Here is a 24887-nt window from a genome sequence, read left to right as displayed (position 1 = left end):
TGTCGAGGTTTCGGGCCGAGACCCTTCATCAGGACTAACCAACCTGATCTACCGGCTGGGTAGCCTCCAACCTGATGGCATGAACATTGACTTCTCTAACTTCAGTTAATGCCCCTCCTCCCCTTCTTACCTCATCCCTGATATATTTAGTTTTTTCCCCCTCCTTTTTTTCTCTCTTTCTGCCCATCACTGTCTGTTCTCCATCTCCCTCTGGTGCTACTCTCCCCCTTTCTTTCTCCCTAGGCCTCCCATCCCATGATCTTTTCCCTTCCCCAGCTCTGTATCCCTTTTGTCAATCATCTTTCTGGCTCTCATTCACCCCACCCCCCTCCGGTCTTCTCCTATCATTTTGCATTTTCCCCTCCCATTCCTACTTTCAAATCTCTTACTATCTTTCATTTCAGTTAGTCCTGACGAAGGGTTTCGACCCGAAACATCGACAGTGCTTCTTCCTATAGATGCTGCCTTGCCTGCTGTGTTCCACCAGCATTTTGTGCGTGTTGCTAGGGTTAACGTGTGTTCCCTGTTAATCTTTATAAACGAGCTGACAACTAGAGGAAAACAGGTATTATTAATAAAGAAATCTGACATAAAGTAAACTGCTGAAAATGCACAAGATAAACAATAAAAAGACACAAAATATTGTAAATCTCCTTACAGAAACTCAGTTACATACTGTATGAATATGAAGCTGTCAATATATAGGAAATAAATAGGAATAAAACAACTCTGAAACCAGTAAATTGAACTTACCTTCATCATAATAGAAGAGTTTCATTGTCAAAGACACATCATTAGGAAGAACCTCCAGGCTCTGCATCAAGACAAATAGCTTACGGATGAGCAGTATGGAGGCTTTCTTTGTATCTTGAAAGCTTACTTCAGTTCCAATATGTTTGTTTTTGCTGTACAAATTCAAGAAAATGTGAAGAATTTTCTTGCTACCTATTGCGTATTTCTTGTAATAATCCCAGCAATTAACATTTTGTGGCAGAAAAAAAACATTCAGAAACCATTACTTATTATTTCTTGCTATTAATGAAACTATTAAAGATCACTTACCAAAAAATTACATTACACTTTTGGACTTTAATGAAAAATCATGAATCACATCACTTAACCATACAGATCAAGAGTTTAGATCATATTTTTACATAAACACAGCAAGGTCAGACAACCTTGGATGTCAGAATCAGGTTTATTATCACCGGCATGTGATGTGAAATTTGTTAACTTAGCAGCAGCAGTTCAATGCAATACATAATCCAGCAGAGAGAGAAAAAAATAATAATAAATGAAAGAAAACATAATAAATAAACAAGTAAATCAATTACTTATATTGAATAAAAAAACATTTAAAAACAGAAATACTGTATATTCAAAAAAGTGAGGTGGTGTCCAAAGCTTCATTGTCCATTTAGAAATTGGATGGCAGAGGGGAAGAAGCTGTTCCTGAATCACTGAGTGTGTGCCTACCTGATGGTAACACTGAGAAAAGAGCATGCCCTGGGTGCTGAAAGTCCTTAATAATGGACACTGCCTTTCTGAGACACAGCTCCCTAAAGATGTCCTGGGTACTTTGTAGGCTAGTGCCCAAGATGGAGCTGACTAGATTTACAACCTTCTGTAACTTCTTTCGGTCCTTTGCTGTAGCCCCTCCATACCAGACAGTGACACAGCCTGTCCGAATGCTCTCCAAGGTACAACTATAGAAGTTTTTGAGTGTATTTGTTGACATGCCAAATCTTTTCATACTTCTAATAAAGTATAGCCACTGTCTTGCCTTCTTTATGACTACATCAATATGTTGGAACCAGGTTAGATCCTCAAAGATCTTGACACCCAGGAACTTGAAGCTGCTCACTCTCTCCACTTCTGATCTCTCTATGAGGATTGGTATGTGTTCCTTCATCTTACCCTTCCTGAAGTCAACAATCAGCTCTTTCATCTTACTGACGTTGAGTTCTAGGTTGTTGCTGTGGCCTCATTCCACAAGTTGGCATATCTCACTCCAGTACGCCCTCTCATCACCACCTGAGATTCTACCAACAATGGTTGTATCGTCAGCAAATTTATAAATGGTATTTGAGCTATGCCAAGCCACACAGTCATGTGTATACAGACAGTAGAGCAGTGGGCTAAGTACACACCCTTGAGAAGCGCTAGTGTTGATTGTCAGTGAGAAGGATATGTTATCACCAATCTGCACAGACTATGGTCTTCTGATTAGGAAGCTGAGGATCCAGTTGCAGAGGGAGGTTCAGAGGCCCAGGTTCTGCAACTTCTCAATTAGGATTGTAGGATTGATGTCAAAAGAGTTGGTGAATTTAGTCAAAAAGATAAAGGAAATGTATGTAAGATTTAGGAAGTTAAGATTAGAATTCTTGAGCATTATAAATAAGCCAGAAAAGAACTCATGAAGGGAATTAGGAAAGCTAGGGGGTGGGTGTGTGGCATTTAAAAGCCCTTAGCATGCAGGATTAAAGAGAACCCCAAAGCAATCTACATATATATCAACAACAAGAACTAGGGAAAAAGTAGGACCATTCAAGGATAAAAGGTAGGAATGTGTGCTTCAAGGTGGAGCATATGGTTGAGGTCTTGAATGAGTATTTTGTATTCGTATTTCCCATGGAAAAAGACATGGGAGGATAGGGAGATCAGTGTAGAGCATACTAATTTTCTTGAAAATTTTAAAATAAATGAAATAGTGTGAGGTATCCTAAAGAACAAGATCTGATGGAATATTTACCCCAGGTTATCAAGAGAGGCAAGAGATGAGATTGCTGGGGACTTGTCCTCTCTTCCCATAGGAGAGGTCCCGGAAGAATAGCAAGTAGATAATGTTGTTCCATTCTTCAAGAAGGGAAACAGGAATAGTCCTGGAAACTATAGACCAGTAAGTTTCACCTCAGTGGTAGGGTAGTTATAAGGGAGGATTCCTAGGAGTAGGGCATCAGAAATTGCAAAAAAAAGCCTAATTAGAGCCAGATAGCATTCTGCACAGAGCAAGCCATGTCTTACTAACTTGATTAAATTTTTTGAGGAGTTGACAGAAGTGGATGTTGTCTACATGAATTTTAGTAAGGCGTTTGATAAGATCCCTCATGGGAAGTTCAACAGAAGATTAAAATGCATGGGATACACAGTGAACTGGCCATTTCAATTTAGAATTGGTTTGCATGTAGAAGACAGACAATAGTGGTCAATGGGATTTATTCTGACAGTATGTTTGTAACTGGTGGTGTTCCACAGGAACTGTACTCAAAACTCTGCTGCTTTTGATATACTGTATATAAGTGACCTGGATGAAAATGTGGATGGATGTATGAGTAAGTTTGTAGATGAATGTTGGTGGAGTTGTAGATAGCATAGAAGACTAGCAAAGGATTAAGCAGGATAAAGATTAGTTGGAAATATAGGCAGTAAATTGGCAGATGAAGTTTAACCTCGCTAAATGTGAAAGGTTGCATCTTGGGAGGTCAAATGTAGAGACAGTACACTATAAGCAAGACCCTTAACAGAGTGATGAGCAGAGGGATATTGGGGTCCAAGTTCATAGCTTCCTGAAAGGGGCTACATGAGTTGATAAGGTGGTAAACAAGTCATACTACATGCATGCCTTTTTTAGCAGATGAAATGAGCTCAAGAGTCTGGAAATTGCACGTTTATGAAACTATAGGTAGACAGCGTCTGAAATATTTCATTCAGTTCTGGCAGCCTCATTATAGGAAAGATATCAAGGTTTTGGAAAGAGGGTAGAAGTAATTTACCTGCTTGCTATCTGGGTTAGAGAACATGTGCTATAAGGAGAGGTCGGACAAACTTGGGTTATTTTCTCTGGAGCAGTGGAGGATGAAAGGAGATCTGATGGAAGTTTATAAGATAGACAGCCAGGATTGAAATACCTATTCCAAGAGGACTTGCATTTAAGGTGGGGGGAGGGTTAAGTTCAAAAGGAGAAGTGTGGGTAGTTTTTTTTTAAACGTAGTTTTTTAAAAACGTGCTTGGAATGAACTGCCTTGAGAGGTGGTAAGGGCAAATACAATAGGGCTTTTAGATAGGTACACGAATGTACAGAGAATAAAAGGATATGGGCATTGTGCAGGCAAAAGGAATTAGTTTTGTTGGACCTGTGATTACTAATTTAATTAGTTTAGTATAGTATTGTGGCTGAAGAGCCTATTCCTATGTTGTACTATTCTTGCTCTTTATCAGAATCAGAATCAGACTTTAATTGCCAAGTACCTGTGCACATACAAGGAATTTAATTCCGGCAGATGTTGTCTCTCTGCTCATAAAAATAATAATGATAAATATAAATGAAAATATAGATTATACATACAGGTAGTGCAATCCAGTATTCTATATTTAAATCTATGCTACAAAATTGGCTCTATTTCAGATCCTCATATGTTAATGCTGAATTGGATGGTCGCAATTCTGGTGAGAGAAAAACAAAAGGTGTGATTGCCACTATTCAGTTGGGTAGAAAGTTGTGTTTACCTTGGGCAAAGCATTTTGAAGAATATATATTTGCTATGAAGTGGGTGTGGTGCATATTCGCCAGAATATCGGAGCTAAGATTGTAACTTACACAGAAGAGGCTCATGCTCCATCAAGTATTGATGAAGGATTGATCTCATAAAAAGATCATAACAATTAAACAATAAGCAGGTTACAGGTATACTATCTCCTCTGATAATGCACAGTTTATTACCTTAAAATATCCAGCTTTGGTCCATCTGCAGTGTACTTGATTTTAAACTGGTAAGACTCTATTATACTCTGTAAGTACAATATATGATTAAGTTGAGGTACAGGCAACTTTCATTCATTTTATAAAATGGTATTACATAAATATTTTACCAGGTATAAATCCTTACATTTGGATCCTCTGGATCTCTATGAACCTATAAAAATATCAAATTTGCAATATTTATAACATACTCATTTTCATTCCGTATGCAAGCATTTTTCCCTTCTGAACTAGCATAGACTCTCGGTTTTAAAATTCACCTCCCTCTCTCCAGAACATAGTGACATAAGCCAAGGTGTAAATCTTTTTATTCCTTATGCAAATGATTATTCTCCCTGAAAGAGCTCAAATGCTGGTCAAATATTATTGGTAACTCAGGATAATCGCACTTACCCACGTGAAAGCAAGCAAGGATGGAAGTTCTAAGTTTGTTGACTGATTCCAGTTACATTATTTCCAATGTTCATAGTTTTGTCTTTGCAATGATATTGATCAGCCAATCAATTGGGAAGACTATGGCAAATATAATTTGACTCCAATGAGAATGAAGTGATACATTTTGTGGAATCAAGTATGGTAGATTATATGCTATGAAACCATGATATGGCACCAGGATATACTTAGGAACAAAGCAACCTTGGTGTACAAGTCCAAAGGATTCTTGAAAGTGAAAGCAGAGCTAGATAGAATGATGGATAGGATACTTGCCTTCATTAGCTTGGGCTTAGAGAATAAAACAGGAATGTCTTGATACAACTTCACAACACAATGGTTAGGCCACAGGTGGAATATTGTGTGTAACTTAAGTTGCCGCACTACGTGATGCACTGGAGAGCATGCTGAAAAGATTTGCCAGGAAGTTGTTTGGGATGGTTCAGTTATAAAGAAAAAGTGGTTGGGTTTATTATCTTTGAAGCAAAGGCAGTTTGTGGAGAACCTGATAGAGATGTACAGAATTATGACAGGCATGGATCGGGTAGGTACTAAGAAACTTTTTTTTTCCCTTATTCCATAACACTTAAAAAAAACCCGAACGAGTATTTGAATTGTGAATGCATAGTACGATGTGGACCAAATACTGCCAAGTGAGAGTGCTATAAATTTGCACTAGATATTCAACATATGCATGAGCTACAGGACCTGTTTGTGTTCTGTATGATTCATAACTATTGGAAACTTAATGTGGTGAAATTTCTCATGCTATGGAATCTGCTCATAATTCTTGTGTGCAACTAAGACAAACATTATGTTGATCTTTATTGCAAGATGATTTGAGTACGGGGTAGAGACATCTCGCTCCTGAAATTCTGGTGAAATAGCAACAAGAATATTTTGTACAGGCCTAGTCCCCCTGTCCAAGGAAAAATATACTTGCAATAGAGAAAACACAAGGATTCACCAGATTGATTTCTGGGGAAGGGATATATCACACGAGGACAGGTTAGATGGACTGGGCCTGTACTGTATTGTCACAAATTAAGGAGAACATGCGATATTCTTGGAGAACCTGAAGTATGGCTACAAAATTGATATTGCATCAGGATGGAGTGTCAAGAGCCAGGAAGTAATGTTTCAAGACAGAGTTGAGTAGAAGTTTCTTTTCCTAGAGTGTAATGAACCTTTGGACATCACTGAGTATTTTCAGTACTGAAATTAATTCTAGATATAAAGGAATCAAGAGATATGGAGTTGGTGCAAGAAAGGGCATTGAAGTAAAAGTCACGATTTTATTGAATGGTGGAGCAAGGATGAGGGAATTAAATGTTTACTCCTGCTTCCATTTCTTCCATTCTTAAGGTTATATCTGGTGCATGATCAATGAGACCATTCACTTCATAGTATATTTTACAAATGTTTCTAGGAAATATTAAAAAGTCATCTGAGTTAAATTTAATATTTTTGTAATTTTATTTTAATTAAGTATTTTTTGGTATTTAATGTTTTCTTCTTTAAAGGAACTAACTATTTGATTTTGAAAAGTTTCTGGATGTCTCTGAAGTTCAGGGAAATACAGAAATATTTCATATTTATCACTTTTATAGATAACAAAGCTGGAAGCATGTTTGGTTTTTGCAAAAGGCTTTTTTCAGTGGATTCACATTAAAGCCTTTACTCAATTGCTCAAATGATTTAGTCATAATATCCGTGGTCCTGGTTCCATGCAGGATCTTGCCGATTTGGTCCAGAATATTCTCAACCAGCCAAGTCTGTTTTCTAGATCCATACTAGGTAGATTCCAAACTGTGGAGATTCTGAAAAGAATGTGGGTAATGGAGCCTACTCAATAAAACCAAATCTGCTAACTCTGACAATACACTCAAAAGAAAGGTGATTTTGGATTTTTCCTGTTGGTGATTTTAATATATTTTCTGCATACTTTTAGTTTTGCCCCACCTAGTACACAGGAGAAGATTTTGTAAAAGCATATACATGGTTGGGATGTGCATAGTGGGAACAGGATGCAACATGGATGGGAGCACAAGGTAATTGTTATGAGGTACTGTATGGGTTAGAATGTTCAAAAAGAGTGAGAATTTTGGTCAAGGTATGTGGGTGTTGGAAAAGTTTGGGAATAGGAGAGCAATTGGTGATGACAAGAGTTTGGAGGCAGCAAGATGAACTGAGGAGATTTACAGGATAGCTTGCTGGGCTGAAGAAACATATTTGTTTTTGTGGTCTATAAATAGTATAAGTTTTTGCTCAAAATGTCCAGAGAAGCCCAACTCTGCAGGTTAAGATTCAAGGAAAGCCTGTTTAAAGTGAGGCATGCAGCCACTTGACAAGTTTTCAATTATTATACTATCTCCTCACAACAAAATGAATGGTTGTGAATTTGAAGTATGTTAAGTTTAGTTTTGAAATGCTAACATCCCACATAACCGAAACCCTTTTTTTTCTCTGGTGGTGGTGGTGGGGTGGTAGTTGAATGAGGAGGTTAAAATTACACCCAGTACTTCATGGATAATCTCTAGACCAGCTTTGTTTTTGAACAAACAGCTTTCTTATGCAGACCACCATTGTCACAGCCCCATTTGGAAGTTAAAGATCTCATTTGGTGTGATGTATGATCTTTATGTTGTTCTTGTGTATGCTGCTTAAATGATGCTACATGCCCATGATGCTGCTGCAAGTAGGTTTTTCATTCCACCCATGTATACAAGAACTTGTACATATGACAATAAACTTGACTTTGAATTGGTACTGAGAAAGGCCTCGATGGTCTTCGTTTACATGGTGTGGGAGATAGGTGTGGTGGGATATTACCCATGGCTGCCAGTAGGGATTAGTCTCCACTAGAAGTGTTTTCAGTAGAAGTGAGAGCCTACTAGCATGCTTAATTTTGTTTCACACATTAAGAATGACTACTTGTAGATAACAAAACAAGAAATCAATATCTTCAAGGGGAGGGTGGATATAGAGGAAGTAAAAAAAGACTTTATACAAAACCTGGAAAACTTCTCTAAATTGCAATGGATCACCCTTTCTCAAAAGATGGGAATATGAATATGAAGTTATAATCAGATTGGCCTAATCATATTAAAAGGTTAAACGGGCCAAGTGGCCTACTCCTAATCCATGAATTAGTGCGTTTATGCAGTGGAGTTTTGAGAGGAAAACATTGGTCATATACAACGCCACAATGGAATAAATATTCTGAAACTGGACTATTTGTTCTTACAAATGGACTATTTGTCTGAGGCAAGCATTTTTTTTGTTTAAAAACCTTCACTCCATTTAAAATCTTGCACTATTGTGAGTGAAAACATAACATTTCTCGTTAAAAACTGATAGCTTATCACATTGATAAAATAAAAGCTTGCATGCATATAAACTTTCTCATTGGTCTCAAAGCACATGAGAGCTAATGTTTTATTTTTAATTAGCATATTTTTCTTTAGTAGGGAAATGAAGAGGCAAGTTTGAGCATGGGATGATCAGGAACAATCTTACATAAACATATGAGAGAACCAGAATATACTCAACACCCAATGATTTATCTAAGCAGTAGGTGTTGGCTAAAATAACAGAACTGCACTTTTGAAACAATATCATTGGAATTTTAAGTCCATTTGAGACGAGAGATGAGGGCTTTGGTCACCAACATGAAAGTTTAAGCTATCTTTAGTCTTTACAATAATTAGCAATCCTCCCATATATATCCAACCATTTCTATTCTTACTTCATTTACAAAATGTTCATTTTCATGTTTGCAATTATTTAGAAAAGCCTTTTGAAGAATTACAAGAGTATAATATCATTATTGTAAACTTAATATTATGTCATGAAATCACACATCTATGAAATCATAAACTCCTGGCTTCAAAAATCTTGCATCCAAAAATAAATATGTATATTTTTTAAAATGTACTTACTCCAAGAATAATTGTTCGTAGCTATTGATATAAAAAGGACACAGTTTATAAATAATACAAGACAGCATACTTATTGTGCAAGGAAAAATTATCTTTTACGATCTGGTGAAGTACATAAAAAATGTATATATATATATTTTTAAATCATAGCTTTATTCTCCAAAACCAAAATATTAATTGGAATACACAACCTTGTAAAGTATAATTAAGAACATTAGAAGATAATCTTTTATTTGACACAAATGGACTTACAAATTTTTTCTCCAAAGCATCAAAACAGCCCAGCATCCTGGAAAATAGAACATTTAAAGATCTGTATACAGCATAGTGGGTGAGGAAATTAATAAGATGTGAATATATCAGGTCAATGTTCCACAAATACAGAAAGTTTGCTTGCTCGTTATTTCAATAAATAGATTTAAATCTTTTTTTAATTAAGATTACTGGATCTGTTTATGTGTCCTAAAGTATTCAAAATTAATTAAAAACATAAAGTAAAATAATCAAACCACTTACTTGCAGTTAACTTTTCAATTGAAAGTTCACTGAACATCTAGCACAAAACAAATTGCTAAATCCAAAGCACATCCACACCTTCAGATCAGGATGTTTACGTTACACTCCTGAACAATGCTGAGACTAATAGTAAAATGGGAAGTTAGGTACTTCCCCTTATTAGGTAGGTAGGTACCCAGGCTTATTTCCAACTTCCATATTACAATATGCAGATATGAAAGTAAAAGATGAGCCAAACAACAAGGAGGATATCATCAGTGTAGCCACTTTGCACTTGAACCAACACAAAATAACTACATTTACACTCAGGAACATCATATTCATAAGATACTCCACTCAATGCATTTTCTGTAGATACTATGCTGGTTTAATTTGAAAAACTTACAGTGGAAGGTTCTGTACCCTTAACATTTTACAAAGACTTTGTTTTATGAACAACATCACTGTTTGTGGTACAATTGCAGAAAAAAGTCATACTTACCATTTTACTACTTTGCTTGCTCCAGGAAACTGACTGTCATCACGCAATATTTTTACACACATGCCTGGGAAATTATGGTTACATTTATCATAACTTTAAAATTTAAGAAAGTGCTAACAACATTATGAAACAGAAAAAGTATGACTATATTTTAACATGCTGGTATTGAAATAATTTCAGAAATAAATCTCTGTAATTCACATTCACAATAGCCAATTGTTCACAATGACAAAATAAATTATTTGCAAATCCTAGAAATGTTAAAGCTACTAATTCAAAGTATATTTATTATCAAAGGATGTATGAAGTATACAATCCTGAGACTAATCTTCCCCACCAACATTAAAACTGCATGCTGGTCACGTAAGGATCAAACACTTGAGCTGCGAGGTTCACAGAACAGCTTGTTAGTTTCAATAGTTTGGCTTTTGTTTCATGCTCTAAGTGACCCATGTTTAGCTCAGCAGCTATAATCCTAACTCGAAGGTTTTAAAAGGCACACAATGTAAGCAGACCTTTCCCAGTCCACAAATATTGCTACTTAGTGAATGGATATTACAATGAAGGGTGAAGAGGGAGGAAAGTGTTTGGTGGCCTGACGAAGGGTGTCGGCCCAAAAGGTTGACTGTTCGTTTCCACTGATGCTGCCCGACCTGCTAAGTTCCTCCAGCATGTTGTACATGTTGCTTTGACCCCAGCATCTGCAGTGTACTGAGTGTTTGGTGGACCTGGAGAAATTGGTGATCAACAGTCCCTGCAGAGGATTTGTCCTTGTGTACAGAAACCAAGGACTGCAATCCAATATTTTTGGAAAGAAGCTTGTAATGACAGCATCTGTGAAGAATAATACTGTATTTGTTCAGTCAATATCTGCCTGTATTTTGGGGTTTCAGCAATGTAGATGAATTCTGTGCCTGCTTTGGCTAGACTGGGAACTTGAGACTAGATGAAGTATCCTTTGTTGAGTATTAGTTTGAGTGATCTCTCAATGCATGAATGAGCAGAAGACTGAGAGATGTGATACAGGTCAGCTACAACATCCTGGAATTGAGAGTCACTCAAAGCCATTCAAGGTTGTATTTTCATTTAAGAAACTGGTAAAACAAAGTTGTTAAACAAATAAAACAAACTTTTTTTTAAAAAAAGTTATCTTTCACATGACTAATATGGAAAATCATGCCTGGACAAATTTTGAATATTGCAGGTGTATTGACAACATTTGGAGACTTAATCAGATACAAAAATGAAAGGGCCAACAAAAATATCTTCAGAAAGTTAGGGGAAATTTTCCCAATAGGTACTAACACATCCAGAAGTAGCTAGTGTATAGTTGTACTCTAGATTAAGCAGCTAATGAACATCATAGCATTGTTATTTTTTGAAGGAATTTTTAGGCTAGATGCTTACATACAAAAATAATTTGCATCTTCAAAATACTTTAGTTCTAATGGCCTTAAGGCATTTCAGATGCATAACATGGCAACAATGAATGCCAAGATAAAGAAGGAAGTTTGCCATTGTTTGGATCTATGAATTCAAACACAACCTAGAATGGCTTTACAACATTTTTACATGCAGACACAAGAAAAAAAGAGGCAGATCCTTTTCATTGAAAAAAAACAAATGGTTTTCATTGCAATGCACTTATCTAAATACCATATGGGAACAGGGTAGAGAAATATTGGCGGCAAATTTATTGAAATTGTCTATGGATAAGTATCATAAAACTGCTGCAAATAAAGCAGGATCCTCATCCAATAACAAACAAGAGAAAATCTGCAGATGCTGGAAATCTGAGCAACACACACAAATTGCGAGAGGAACTCAGCAGGCCAGGCAGCATCTATGGGAAAAAGTACAATCGACGATTAGGTCCGAAACACTGACTGTACTTTTTTCCCTCCATAAATGCTGCCTAGCCTGCTGAGTTCATCCAGCATTTTCTGGGTGTTGCTCCTTATCCACTAAGAAGAGAAGGGTCTATGGGCAATTTGTGGAATTTGAACAATAAACTTATTAAAAAAAAACAGCTGCTTTTAAGTTAAACTAATTTACAGTGCTATAGAATTGGTTAGAAAATAGACCTCTGGCTTGCCAGCAAGAAACTATCTAATTTCTTTTTAATGTATAGGTCAGCATGTTCAATATATGTAAATATACTGTAAATTTAGCTATTTAAAGTAAAATAAAGCAGTGACTGTATAATCATGTCTAGGTTTTGGTGTGACCTCTCCAAGAAAGCTGAGCTACATGTCAAAACAGATTGCTTTACCTTCCAAATATCGAGTTCTATAGGCATCTTCAGGAAATATCCCACGCAGATATGTGATACATGATACTCCCAAAGCCATCATTCTTTTTGTGAATACAAGGGATTGGTGTTCTGTTGCTACATCATTGGGAAATATTGCAGTCCACTAGCAGTGCAGGAAGGACATTGAGAAAGTAAAGTGAACATTTTAGAATCAAACATACAAGATCCTAAGGATGAGAAAGTCCTCATAAACATAAGCTCCACAAATGAAATAAATCAGGCATTATTTTCAGCTTTATTTTTATGGTAATCCAGAATACATTCTCCTCATGGATAAGAGAGTGGAACACTCCAAAATTAAAAGAAAACAGATTAATATAATTTTTGCTTCAAAGTAACACTTCTAAAATTCCAAAGGAATGGTTGGGGGAAATGGAATACTTCATAATTCCAGACTGTTTATCAATATTTTGAAGATTACCACAAAAATCCTACTAAGTACATTAGCGTAAGAGACTGTAACACTCTCCACTTGCAGAAAACAAGTGTTTATGCTTTACTGAGCTCAAACACGCTTGGTTGTCATTTGATATTGAATCAATTGTGAAATAATTTTAACAGACCAAAACATATTCTGCAGCTTTCCTAGCTTACCATTGGGGTGTTCCAACTATTGTTGTAGTAGACAATTATGTTAAGTTGTTAGTTGTAAGGAATTTGCACTTAACTACACAGGGTCATTCTAAAATATCTGCCAACACAAAAGCTATGCTCCTCTGCTGTTCACCTACATAATAACTATAAAAGGAAAATGAATGGCAGATCTGACTGAGTTGAGATATTCATTGAAAATTACTGAGCTTTTTTTTTGCTTTTACCTCCACTGTTGGTTCTGTGAGAATGTTACAGGAGAGAATCTGAGAACATGTGAGTAAACTCAAGTCACTATGTCTGTGCATGAAAAACTGAACAAGCTTTAAGCTGCAGTAACAGAAAAGATATTAGGAATATGGCATGAGTCTAATCTTAATAATGATTTACTGGTAAATGAACAGAGGGACAGCAGTAGACCATCAGCCTCTCAATTCCATTAATTCATTCAATGAGCTCCTTTCTTGGTTCCATATCTTTTCATTCTTTGCCTTGCCAAAATTTACTGTTCTCCTCTTTAAAATTATTCATCAGTATTCACTTTTTTTTTAGTACACCTTCCACATGTCTACTGTATTTTATATGAAGGTGTATTTCATAACTTGTCCAATGAAAGGCTATACAAGTAAGCTTGAGGTCTTCTTACAGCTAAAGCACTTACAAGGCATTGGCCAGAAAGTGCCTCATGTAGGTATATTCTGGAGGTTATTGCAATTTCTTTTCAATCGAATTGTGTATTTCCTCATCAAGAACACTATATAGTAACATACCCAATATCTTTGCAATAATGATCAAGAAAAAGGTAACCAAGTAGCAAGAATATACAAGTAATTACAAGTCAGAACAAAAACATAGTTTACACGTGACAAGGATAGCCAAATTGATAGGCAGTTGCTGTGAGTTTAATCATTTAGTGCATGTAAGTACCATCCAAATTAACTTTGTGTTGATATTTTAATCATAAGGATTTTTTTGCAGCACTATTTAAGTTTAGACGTCAAAATCAGTTGAATTTATTGTCATCAACACAAGCACAGATGCAATCAAAAATTTACACGCAGCAGCATCAACGGCACACATCCACACAAAAAAAAACACAAATTAAATATAAGGGTGGGTAGTTTGATCTTGAATCAGTGTGTTTCACTATTCACACTGGGTTTCTGTGCACTTCTGCTGCATGTAAATCAAGTTTTTAATATCACCCAAATGCTTCTCTATTTTGAGCAGTCATGGTTTAGGAATTTTTAGAATTATGGCAGTATGTTGCATTTTTGCAATGCTGATTTGACCATATCCTTGAATCATTTCCATGTTCCTTAGTATACCCTTCCTATGACAGTTGGGAAAATAGTGTCTGCTTCTGGAATCTAGTGTTGAGTATGCAACTAACAATGGAACAAATTAAATGTTGCTTTAATGCTGGAGATGAACCTTCTCTTGGCAGAGAACATTGACTGGCTTACACTGCCAGTGGTTTTATGGAGATGACAGTGGTGCTTTAAGGTGCTTGCTGTCATCAGATGTTAGAAGCACATTGGATGGCAGGGATTACTGCTACCTGTCATGGCATTCTTAAATGGGATAGGAGGCTTGAAGAGCCAAATGGTTAATTCCTGATCTTATTTCTTGTGTTCTTAGGTAATTCAGTCACAAAGGTAAAAATACATCATGGAAATTCTGGGCTGAGTTCTTCCAACATTTGAGCTTATGTGTGTGTAAACACTGGATTTACCATAAGAAACACAACACTTCTAGAAGGCGACTCTCTATCTTCTCCAAAGCAATCAAGTTGGGCATTATATGCAGGCCTAATCATCAATGTTTATATCTTGTAAATGAATAAAAGATTGACAGGGAAGTTGGAGAGGAGAACCAGGATGTGGCAGCAATACTTATAAGTTTGAACATGTATCACTGGAATCACAACAGATTTTGCAGGTACTGGACAAAATGCTGGATGACCTCAAGAAGACAGGCAGCACCTATTGAGGGAAATAAACAGTTGATGTTTTGGGCTGTGATTCTTCCACAAGACTGGAAAGGAGAGGAGCAGAAGCCAGAATGAGAAGGTGGGGGAGGAATACTAGTTGGCATGTGACAGAGAAAGTCCAGATGAGGGTGAAGATGGGTAGATAAGTGGGAGGATGAATAGGAATTATGCAAGAAGCTAGGAGGTGATAGATAGAAGAGGTAAAAGGATGAAGAAGGAATCTGATAGGAGAGGAATATGGAATAAAGGGAAGGAGCTGATGGGGAGGTCATGAGGGCAGGTGAAGAAGGGGTGAGAGGGCCACTAGAATGGGGAAAAAGGTAATGGTGGTGTGGGAAACAAAAGGGAGCTGTTACCAGAAATTAGAGAAATCAATATTCATGTGTGGGTTGGATGAGTGGCCAGAGCTAGAGTTGAGATTTGGAAAATCCCTTACAAGCTTATTTAAACATACAAGATCCTAAGGATACTTGATGCAGGTAGATGCTGAACTGTTTCCTGTAAGGGGGTGGGGGAGGAGTCACAGACAATGGGATATAGGGGCTAATTATTTAAATTGAGGTGCAAATTTTTATCTACTTCATTGACAATGGCATTGGTGCCGCTTCCTACTCCCATGTAGAGTTCATCAATGTCATCAACTTTGCCATCAGCTTCCACCCAATGCTTAAATTCACTTGGTTCATTACCAACACCTCACTCCCTTTTTTTCATCCCTTTGTCTCCATCTCTGGAATCAGATCATCTGTCGACAAACATTTTAGTTCCACTTCCAAATCCAACACTGTCTGTTCATGGCTTCCTCTACTGCCTCTACAGAGTGGAGGAACAATAACTCATATACTGCCTTAGTATCATCTGTTACAAACCCAATGACTCCCACAGTTAAATTGACCACACCCTTCCCACCCTGTTATTGTAAGGATATGCTAAACCCTATTCGCAGTTCTTCTGTCTCCACCACATCTGTTCTATTGTCCACATCTGCTCTACTGTCCTGTTTATTATTTATTGTAATGCCTGCAATGTTTTGTGCACTTTATGCAGCCCTGGGTAGGTCTGTAGTCTAATGTAGTTGTTTTTTTTCCTCTCTGTGTTGTTTTTTTACTTAGTTGAGTCTAGTTTTTGTATTGTGTCATGTAACACCATTGTCCTGAAAAACATTGTCTCACTTTTTACTATGTACTGTACATAGCAGTTATGGTCGAAATAACAATAAAAGTGACTTGAGTTCTCATGATGAAGCTTTCCAGATGTCCTCTTTTATTCAAAAAATGTATTTTCACCTCCATTGCTATCAATGCACCCCCACTAGCATGATTCCCCTCATACTATTCTCCCTCTGATACAAGGTTCTATTTGAATCCACCCCATGATCCATTGCAACCAATAAGATCTCCAATAGGATCAATAGAACCATTGCATCTCCAATAGGATCTCACCACTAGGCACATATTCCCCTTCCCTCTCTATCCACTTTCCAGGTATCACTTTCTCTATGATTCCTTTGTTTGATCATTCTCCCAACCAATACCCCTCAAGTCAGTTAATCATGCCAAGTGTTACACCTGCCCTACATCTCCTTCCTCACCACCATTCAAACCTAAATAGTCTTTCCAAATGAGATAACACTTTACTTGTGAATTCATTGGTGCCATTTATTGCTAACAGAGTGGCCTCCTCTACATTGGAGACACAACACAGATTGGAGGAATCACTTTGTCAAACGTGTTTGCTTTATGCACTGTAACAGCCAAGATATCTCATGGTCACCTATTTTAGTTCCACTTCCAAATCCAACACTGTCTGTTCATGGCTTCCTCTACTGCCTCTACAGAGTGGAAGAACAATAACTCATATACTGCCTTAGTATCAACATCTACATTATTTCTCTAACTTCCAGTAACCACTCCCATGTGTCTCATATCCCCCCCCCCTTTGTTCCTCTGGCCCCTTTACCTCTTCTCTTTACCCTCAGTCCCCCCCCATAACCTGTCTATCACTTACATTTTCCTCCCTTGTTCCCTGCTTCCTTTCCTTTATTCCATGAATAATATCCCCCCCCCTATCAGATTCCACCTTGTTCAACCCTTTGCCCCTTCCACTTATCAACTCCCAGCTTCTCATATAATTCTCCACCTATCTGTTCCCACCCCTCGCCTGGATTCACCCATCATACACTAGTTTGTGTTCTCCCACCACCGCCCCTTTATTCTGGCTTCTGACCTTTCTTTTTTCTAGCCCTCATGAAAGTTTTCAGCCCAAAATTTTGACTGTTCTTTTCCCTCCATAGATGCTGCCTGACCTGCTGAGTTCCACCAGCATTTTGAAAGTGTTGCTTCATATTTCCAGCATCTCATGAGTCTCTTATGTGCATTGAAATTTCTTTTCTCAGAGGGTAGTGAATCTCTGGAAGTCTTTAACCCTGCATGTAGTGAAAAATTGAGGAACTGAGAGTTATGGGGAACTGGAACAGAAGAGGGGCAAAGGCTATAGATTAGCCATAATCATACTGAATGGCAAGGTAGATTTGAGGGGACAAGTGGCCTACCTCCGCTCCTATTTTCTTGTGTTATTGAAACTCATTGGGTTTTGAATCCCACAATCCCTTTACATTCACTGCTACTTGGTTTCCTGTTTCCTTCAAACTTATTGGAAAAGTTATTGTAATACTACATAACATATAAAAGAAAGCAAAATAATTGCATGTTGGAGTAGTATTCATTACTCTGGAAAATCTGCTCATTCTCAATAGTAACTGTGTGCAGTTTCTTAGTTTTATAGGGAACATTACCTTTAATATTCACAGCTGTTTGGTAGCAATGTTAAATGAACTTGTATTGATATTTAAGAAATTATAGAAGTATTCAGGAAAAGATACCTTATTGGATTCAACTCAGGAAAAACACAAAAGAAAAATCAATTTCTTCCATATGGTCTGGGCTCCAAATGCATATGGATATAACTTCTTTACTATTTTAAGATAACCATATAATTATTATATTATCTTAAATATAACTATTTTATATATTATAGTGTAATATATACTGTATAAACCCAAATAAGATTCAATGTCTTCAGAATATACGACTGTTTTTCCCATGTGTAAAACATGAGGTCAAATAGGATCAGATAGTAATGGGGAGTCACATACCAGAGACAAACAAACAGTTACGCTTAACAGAGCTACCAAAAAAATGTACCACTAATCCTCAAAATAAAAACATGAAAGCTCATTGGCAGGCCCCAGAACAATCAAAATTATTTATGACTAGTTCTGAAGGACATTGTGACAAATCACAGATGGAATGGACAAGCGAACTTTTTTCCTTTTGTTTCTTTTTATTTTGTTTTTGTTTCGCCACCAATTTTAGAGGGTCATGATTACAAGTGAGTTATGTAATACAAGGTGTATATTTCTTTAAGAATTGTAGCTTATGACCGATTATTCTGTTTCTATTATATTCTCCATGCTTCTATAAAAGTTAGGATTAGCTAGAAAGTTTTGCATCCGCGAAACTAAAAAATGCTGCTTGTTTCTCTCAAGTTATTTTGTTTAATGAATTTACACTTCATTATCTTAAAAATATATGGAGACCAAAACAAAATGTCAACTACTGTAACAGCGTTAATACATACTCATGTGATTTACTTTCAATGTCTAATACCCTGCAATTGATGTAGAAAAACTTCATTGCAAAGTCTATTCATGCAGTGAAAGAAAATATTACCCCAGATATTTGTTTTTCAGACACTCGCATTTGTTGTGCTGTTGCCATGGAAATTGGACGGTTTTGATGGTGTTTCTAATGAATTGTAACCCTATAGCAGATAGATATACAAGATTCAAAGTCAGAATTCAAAATAAGCAAAATTTTCCTTATGGCTGAAAAGAAAACCTAGCATGAACAAATAAGTACAGTATGTCTGCATTAATTATGCTCTTATACTTGCATGTTTTATTAGCTGCATTCAAAAATGGCAAAAAATAAAATTACTACATAGAAATAAGGATCTGGGTGAATTAATGCTTATTGTTCAGATTAGTTGGCAACTGCTGAAGAAACCAAAAATGTTCTCCAATGCTTCATTCCACACATGGAGATGTTTAATTTCAGATCTGTTTCCACATGTGTAATATTTTTACATGCCTTTTTCATCATTTAATTTTTAAAAAATCATTCTTAAGTGCTGGTATAGTCTCTAATTCAGCAACTCACTAGGCAAATGCAAGGCACATCTTCATAACATTGTAATGAAAGATTTATTGCTATCTTAAATAATCTGAATTAAATTTTATCTAATATTTGTATGAAATATTGCTGACTTTCAAAATTCTATATTTGTACTCTGTATGCAGATATAAAATAGCTGAAATTAATGAGAAATGTTTGATAGTGCAATATTTTAAATTCTATAGGTTAACTTAATTGGTATTTCTTTCTTTTTACTTGCTGACCTTTTCCCTTCTTCTCATTTTCTTAAGCTATCCTATTTACATCTATTTTGGTATTGGTTTATTATTGATATATGTACCAAGATACAGTATAAAACATCTTGCATAATATTTATACAAATCAAATCATTACACTATGCATTGAATTAGGACAAGGTAAAATAATAACAATATAGAATAAAGTGTAAAAGCTTCCAAAAGGATGCAGTGCAAGTGAATGATAAAGTGCAAGATCATAACAAGGTAAATTGTGAGGCCAAGAGTCTATTTTATCATATGAGGTCCATTCAAGAATCTGAAAAAAAAGGGAGAGAGGCTTCCTTGAGCCTGATGGTACATGCTTTCATTTCTGCCTGATGTGAGAGGGGAGAACAAAGAATGTCTGGGGTAGGTGGGGACTTTGATTATGCTGGCTGCTTCACTGAGGAAGCGAGATGAATAGACAGAATTCACAGAAGGGAGACTGGTTACTGTGATGTATTGAGCTGTGTCCAGAACTCTGTAGTTTCTTGCGGTCACATGAAGAGCAATTTCAAGCCGAATGCATCCAGCCATGATACTTTATATGGTGCATCAATAAAATTTGTTAAGTCAACAAGAACATACTAAATTTCTTTAGCCTCGAAGATGTTAGGTTTTCCCCATCTATTGCAATGTTCCCACAGCCAATGATCTCACTTCATGGACTCTATCTCATGATCTCGTAATTTATTGCCATTTATTTATATTTGTATTTGCATAGATTGTTGTCTTCTGCGCTCTGGTTGATATTTTATTGATCCTGTTATAATTACTAGTCTATAGAATTGCTGAGTATGCCCACAGGAAAATGAATCTCAAGGTTAGAGTCATGGAAAGGTACAGCACAGAAACAGGCCCTTTGGCCCATCCAGTCTGTGCCAAGCCATTTAAACTACCTACACCATTGAATTGGTGGGCTATGGTGCTCCATATCCCTACCATCCTTGTACCTATCCATACTTCTCTTAAACGTTGAAATTGAGCTTGCATGCACGACTTACACTGGCAGCTCATTCCACACTCCCACGACCCTCTGAGTGAAGAAGTTTCCCTAATGTATATGGTGACATATATGTACTTGATAATAAATGTACTTTAAACTTAAAACTGAATAAGATTTCACACAGCTCACATACTCAATGAGAAGAAAAAATTGCCACAATCATAGTTTCAGCAAGAAATACCAAGTGGATGATACATGTTAGCCATCACAGAATTCAATCTTCAGTCAATTTGATTCATCTACTTAATGTGATGAATTGATGGAACACACTATACAGCAAAAGCTTAATTAATGGGCTTGAGTGCTCAAATGTACTCCAGCATGAATTGAAATAGCACCTACTAAGGAACTTACCTGTCAAATTCCAAAATTCACGGGAGATATTCAGTCCACAAGTGACAAATCCTATTTGACTAACTAGTGCAATCTTATTTATCAGCAAGGTGACGGAATTAATTAATTTTATTATATTTAGCAATCCTTCTGGTCCTTTGAGCCACGTCGCCCCAACAACCCTATAACCCCAGTTAACCCTAACCTAATCATGAGACAATTTACAATGACCAATTAACCTACTCAATATGATTTTGGACTGTGGGAGGAAATTGGAGCACTCAGGAGAACCTGTGCATTTCACAGGGACAAAATACACACCCCTTACAGACCAAAATGAGTTTTGTGTTTAATAACAAGTGGCAGCATTTGATACAGCATGGCATCAAAGAACTCTAGTAAAACTGACCAGTGCAGAAGTCTTTCCCAACTTCCATCAACATCAGTCATACATTGCAGAATTCCTCTTAACAGTGTCCTGTGTTGAATAATTTTCAACAACTTCACCAAAGGCAACCTTTCCATCATTGTTTTTCTTGCATGCATACTATTAACTCATTCACAGCAATATTATCTGGCTCTCACATTACATTAATTGTCCACTGACTCAAACGATTCTCATACAATGATACTCATATAAAGCCAGGTGTTTTGTTTTGAAGGAATGATGACAATACTATAAACATTCACCACATTACTCTGTAAAGGTAACAGCAATATTGGGTTTCAGCGTATCTACTTGTGAACATGAAAATGTTGATGTTGCTTTCATCAAATTGTGGTGCACTCCAATACTGGAGCTCATGGAGCTCAAAAGGGGATTGAAACTAGGGCTAAATACCTACCAATTACACTATGAATATATCAGATACACTGTAATCTACAGGTTGTGGAAGGATAATTGATGGAAGGACGTGGCTGTAAAAAGCTCATCTGTTTGTTAATTGTACAAACCCCATTTCCAGAAAAGTTAGGATATTTTCCAAAATGCAATAAAAACAAAAATCTGTGATATGTTAATTCACGTGAACCTTTATTTAACTGACAAAAGTACAAAGAAAAGATTTTCAATAGTTTTACTGACCAACTTAATTGTATTTTGTAAATATACACAAATTTAGAATTTGATGGCTACAACACACTCAACAAAAGTTGGGACAGAGGCATGTTTACCATTGTGTTACATCACCTTTCCTTTTAATAACACTTTTTAATTGTTTTGGAACTGAGGATACTAATTGTAGTAGATTTGCAATTGGAAATTTTGTCCATTCTTGCTTGATATAAGACTTCAGCTGCTCAACAGTCCGGGGTCTCTGTTGTCTGATTCTCCTCTTCATGATGCGCCATACATTTTCAATAGGAGATAGATCTGGACTGGCAGCAGGCCAGTCAAGCACACACACTCTATGTCTACAAAGCCACGCTGTTGTAGCCCGTGCAGAATGTGGTCTGGCATTGTCCTGCTGAAATAAACATGGACGTCCCGGGAAGAGATGTGGCCTTGATGGCAACATGTGTCTCTCTAAAATCCTAATATACACCTCAGAGTCAATAGTACCTTCACATACATGCAACTCACCCATGCCGTGGGCACTGATGCACCCCCATACCATCACAGATGCTGGCTTTTGCACCTTTTGCTGATAACAATCAGGATGGTCGTTTTCATCTTTGGCACAGAGAACTCGATGCCCGTTTTTTCCGAAAACTAGCTGAAATGTGGACTCATCTGACCACAGCACATGGTTCCACAGTCTTTCGGTCCATCTGAGATGAACTCGGGCCCAGAGAACTTGCCGGCGTTTCTGCATAGAGTTGATGTATGGCTTCCTCCTTGCGTAATACAGTTTCAAGTTACACTTCTGGATGCAGCAACGGACTGTGTTAAGTGACAATGGTTTTCTGAAGTACTCCTGAGCCCAGGTGGCTATAATTGTCACAGTAGCATGATGGTTTATTAGGCAGTTCCGCCTGAGGGCTCGAAGATCACGCACATTCAACAGTGGTTTCCTACCTTGCCCTTTACACACTGAGATGTCTCTGAATCTTTTCACAATATTATGTACTGTAGATGTTGAAAGACCTAAATTCTCTGCAATCTTGCATTGGGAAATGTTCCTTTTGAACTGACTAACAATTCTCTCACGAATTTTGGCAGAAAGGGGTGAGCCACGACCCATCCTTGCTTGCAAAGACTGAGCCTTTGATGGATGCTGCTTTTATACCCAGTCATGATACCTCAACCTGCTACCAATTAGCCTGCTTAATGTGGAGTCTTCCAAACCGGTGTTACTTGAATATTCTGTGCTCTTTTCACTCTTATTTTAACTGTGTCCCAACTTTTGTTGAGTGTGTTGCAGCCATCAAATTCTAAATTTGTGTATATTTACAAAATACAATTAAGTTGGTCCATAAAACTATTGAAAATCTTTTCTTGGTACTTTTGTCAGTTAAGTAAAAGTTCACGTGAATTAACATATCACAGATTTTTGTTCTTATTGCATTTTGGAAAATATCCCAACTTTTCTGGAAATGGGGTTTGTATAATATTTTAGGTATCTATTAAATTAAAATACTCTTACTCAATTGTATTTTCAATTTTCTAATGGCTTGTTAATTCAGATTTTTTTGAAGTTTTATGGATGTAAGAGAGTTTGAGGATTATTAAGTTTTAATTGTTTTATTTTTTCAAAGAAGTTTTTGAAACTTCTTAATGTCTTAAACAATCAGACAGTTTTAAAATATTGGTGCATTTGGGGATGTGAGTCAGGTGGAGCTGTATCTTTCTGTAGGATTTGTTTTGGCTGCCCGATCTGATGACCCTTTTATTGCCTTGGGTTCATGATCAGCAAGAGCTTGCCATAATGAATCCTTATAGCACTTTGTAAAAAATTGAATTGGGTGGATGATAATATATAATTTTGTTTTGAACCAAGCCACTATTTCAATATAGGTCACAGAAGTGAATGCTAGGTGCAGCTCTTGGTGTAGCTAGAAATAAAGTGCTACGCCAGTGAAGTGGCAACTGAAGAATATACTGTATGTTCAGATTCAGATGTGTTTAAAAGGCAAAAATATCATGCAAGAGACCAAACTAAACAATACCATAATCAACCGATCAGATTAGAGCTCTGCCATCCAGAGTGAAAAATTATGGTAAAGATTTCAATAGCTAAACAGATGATGAGACTCCAAGAACTCCTGAATTCTCGGGGATAGCATGTGAGTACTAAAGGAAAGTTTGACACATTCACAACCATGTTCAGCCAGAAGTGCAGAGTGGATTATTCTTCTGTGACTTCCTGAGATTCCCTTTACAAGAATATAAGAAATAGAAACAGGAGTAAACTGGAGTAAAGAGCCCCTCATGCCTACTCCACTCAATATGATCAACACTAATCTATTAATCTCTACCTGGCATCACAGCCACCTTGGGCAGAGAATTCCAAAGACAGACAAACCTCTAAGTAAAAAAAAAAAATTCTCATCTGTCCTGAACATCCTTTTCCTTGTTTAGAGACTATAATTACTAGTTCCAGATACCCCAGCTAAGATATACAATAACTTTGCAACTATCCTGTCAAGCCACATTAGGATCCTGTATGTTTCAATGACAGCAGAAACACAGATGACATGTGAAGATAACTTACTTCAACACTCATTTTGTTGGTTCTACAGTGTCCAAGAGGACCAAAATAGGTCCCCTTCCACTGATGTGATATGAGGCGCTTCGGTAATTTGTGAAGGTGTACTCCTCCTGAAGGATTAACACAGGATTTCAATATGTATTTGGTGCATGAATTTGAGGTCCTTAAAACCATCTTGAATTTTTATTTTCTACTGGGAGGCCAGCTCAGGGAATCTCAAATCACTGACAGTTTTCAATATTGATGTTTACTTTTGCTAAAAGATGGCCCTTAAGTAGTTCTCGTTTTCTGGAATCTTGCAGGGCCTTATTATCAGAGACTGGTGTAGAGGAACACAATGCTTGCACAGATGAGTGCAACTACAATAAGATTCACATCATCTAGGACAAAGCAACCC

At 36.9% G+C, this 24887-nt stretch overlaps 1 protein-coding gene across 5 annotated transcripts in view; it reads right to left on the bottom strand.

The window, feature by feature from the left end:
* LOC132401861 (HORMA domain-containing protein 1-like) overlaps positions 1–24887 on the bottom strand; it is a 44597-nt gene that overhangs the window by 16122 nt on the left and 3588 nt on the right. For 3 of the 5 annotated variants that reach the window (XM_059984151.1, XM_059984150.1, XM_059984152.1), the window contains exons 2-9: positions 18759–18849; positions 12402–12546; positions 10130–10193; positions 9385–9421; positions 9133–9153; positions 4887–4913; positions 4721–4788; positions 754–905 (exon numbers count right to left, since the gene is read on the bottom strand). In XM_059984151.1, coding sequence (XP_059840134.1) covers positions 754–905; positions 4721–4788; positions 4887–4913; positions 9133–9153; positions 9385–9421; positions 10130–10193; positions 12402–12546; positions 18759–18806 — 562 coding nt within the window. In that variant the 5' untranslated portion in view covers positions 18807–18849. The remainder of the gene's footprint in view (positions 1–753; positions 906–4720; positions 4789–4886; positions 4914–9132; positions 9154–9384; positions 9422–10129; positions 10194–12401; positions 12547–18758; positions 18850–24887) is intronic. The other 2 variants (XM_059984153.1, XM_059984154.1) reach the window with 1 other exon arrangement.

This window comes from Hypanus sabinus, chromosome 11 (assembly GCF_030144855.1).
Source record: "Hypanus sabinus isolate sHypSab1 chromosome 11, sHypSab1.hap1, whole genome shotgun sequence".
NCBI classification, from domain to species: domain Eukaryota; kingdom Metazoa; phylum Chordata; class Chondrichthyes; order Myliobatiformes; family Dasyatidae; genus Hypanus; species Hypanus sabinus.
The sequence above is the reverse complement of the archived record's forward strand: the minus strand, read 5'-3'. Positions and strand labels throughout refer to the sequence as shown.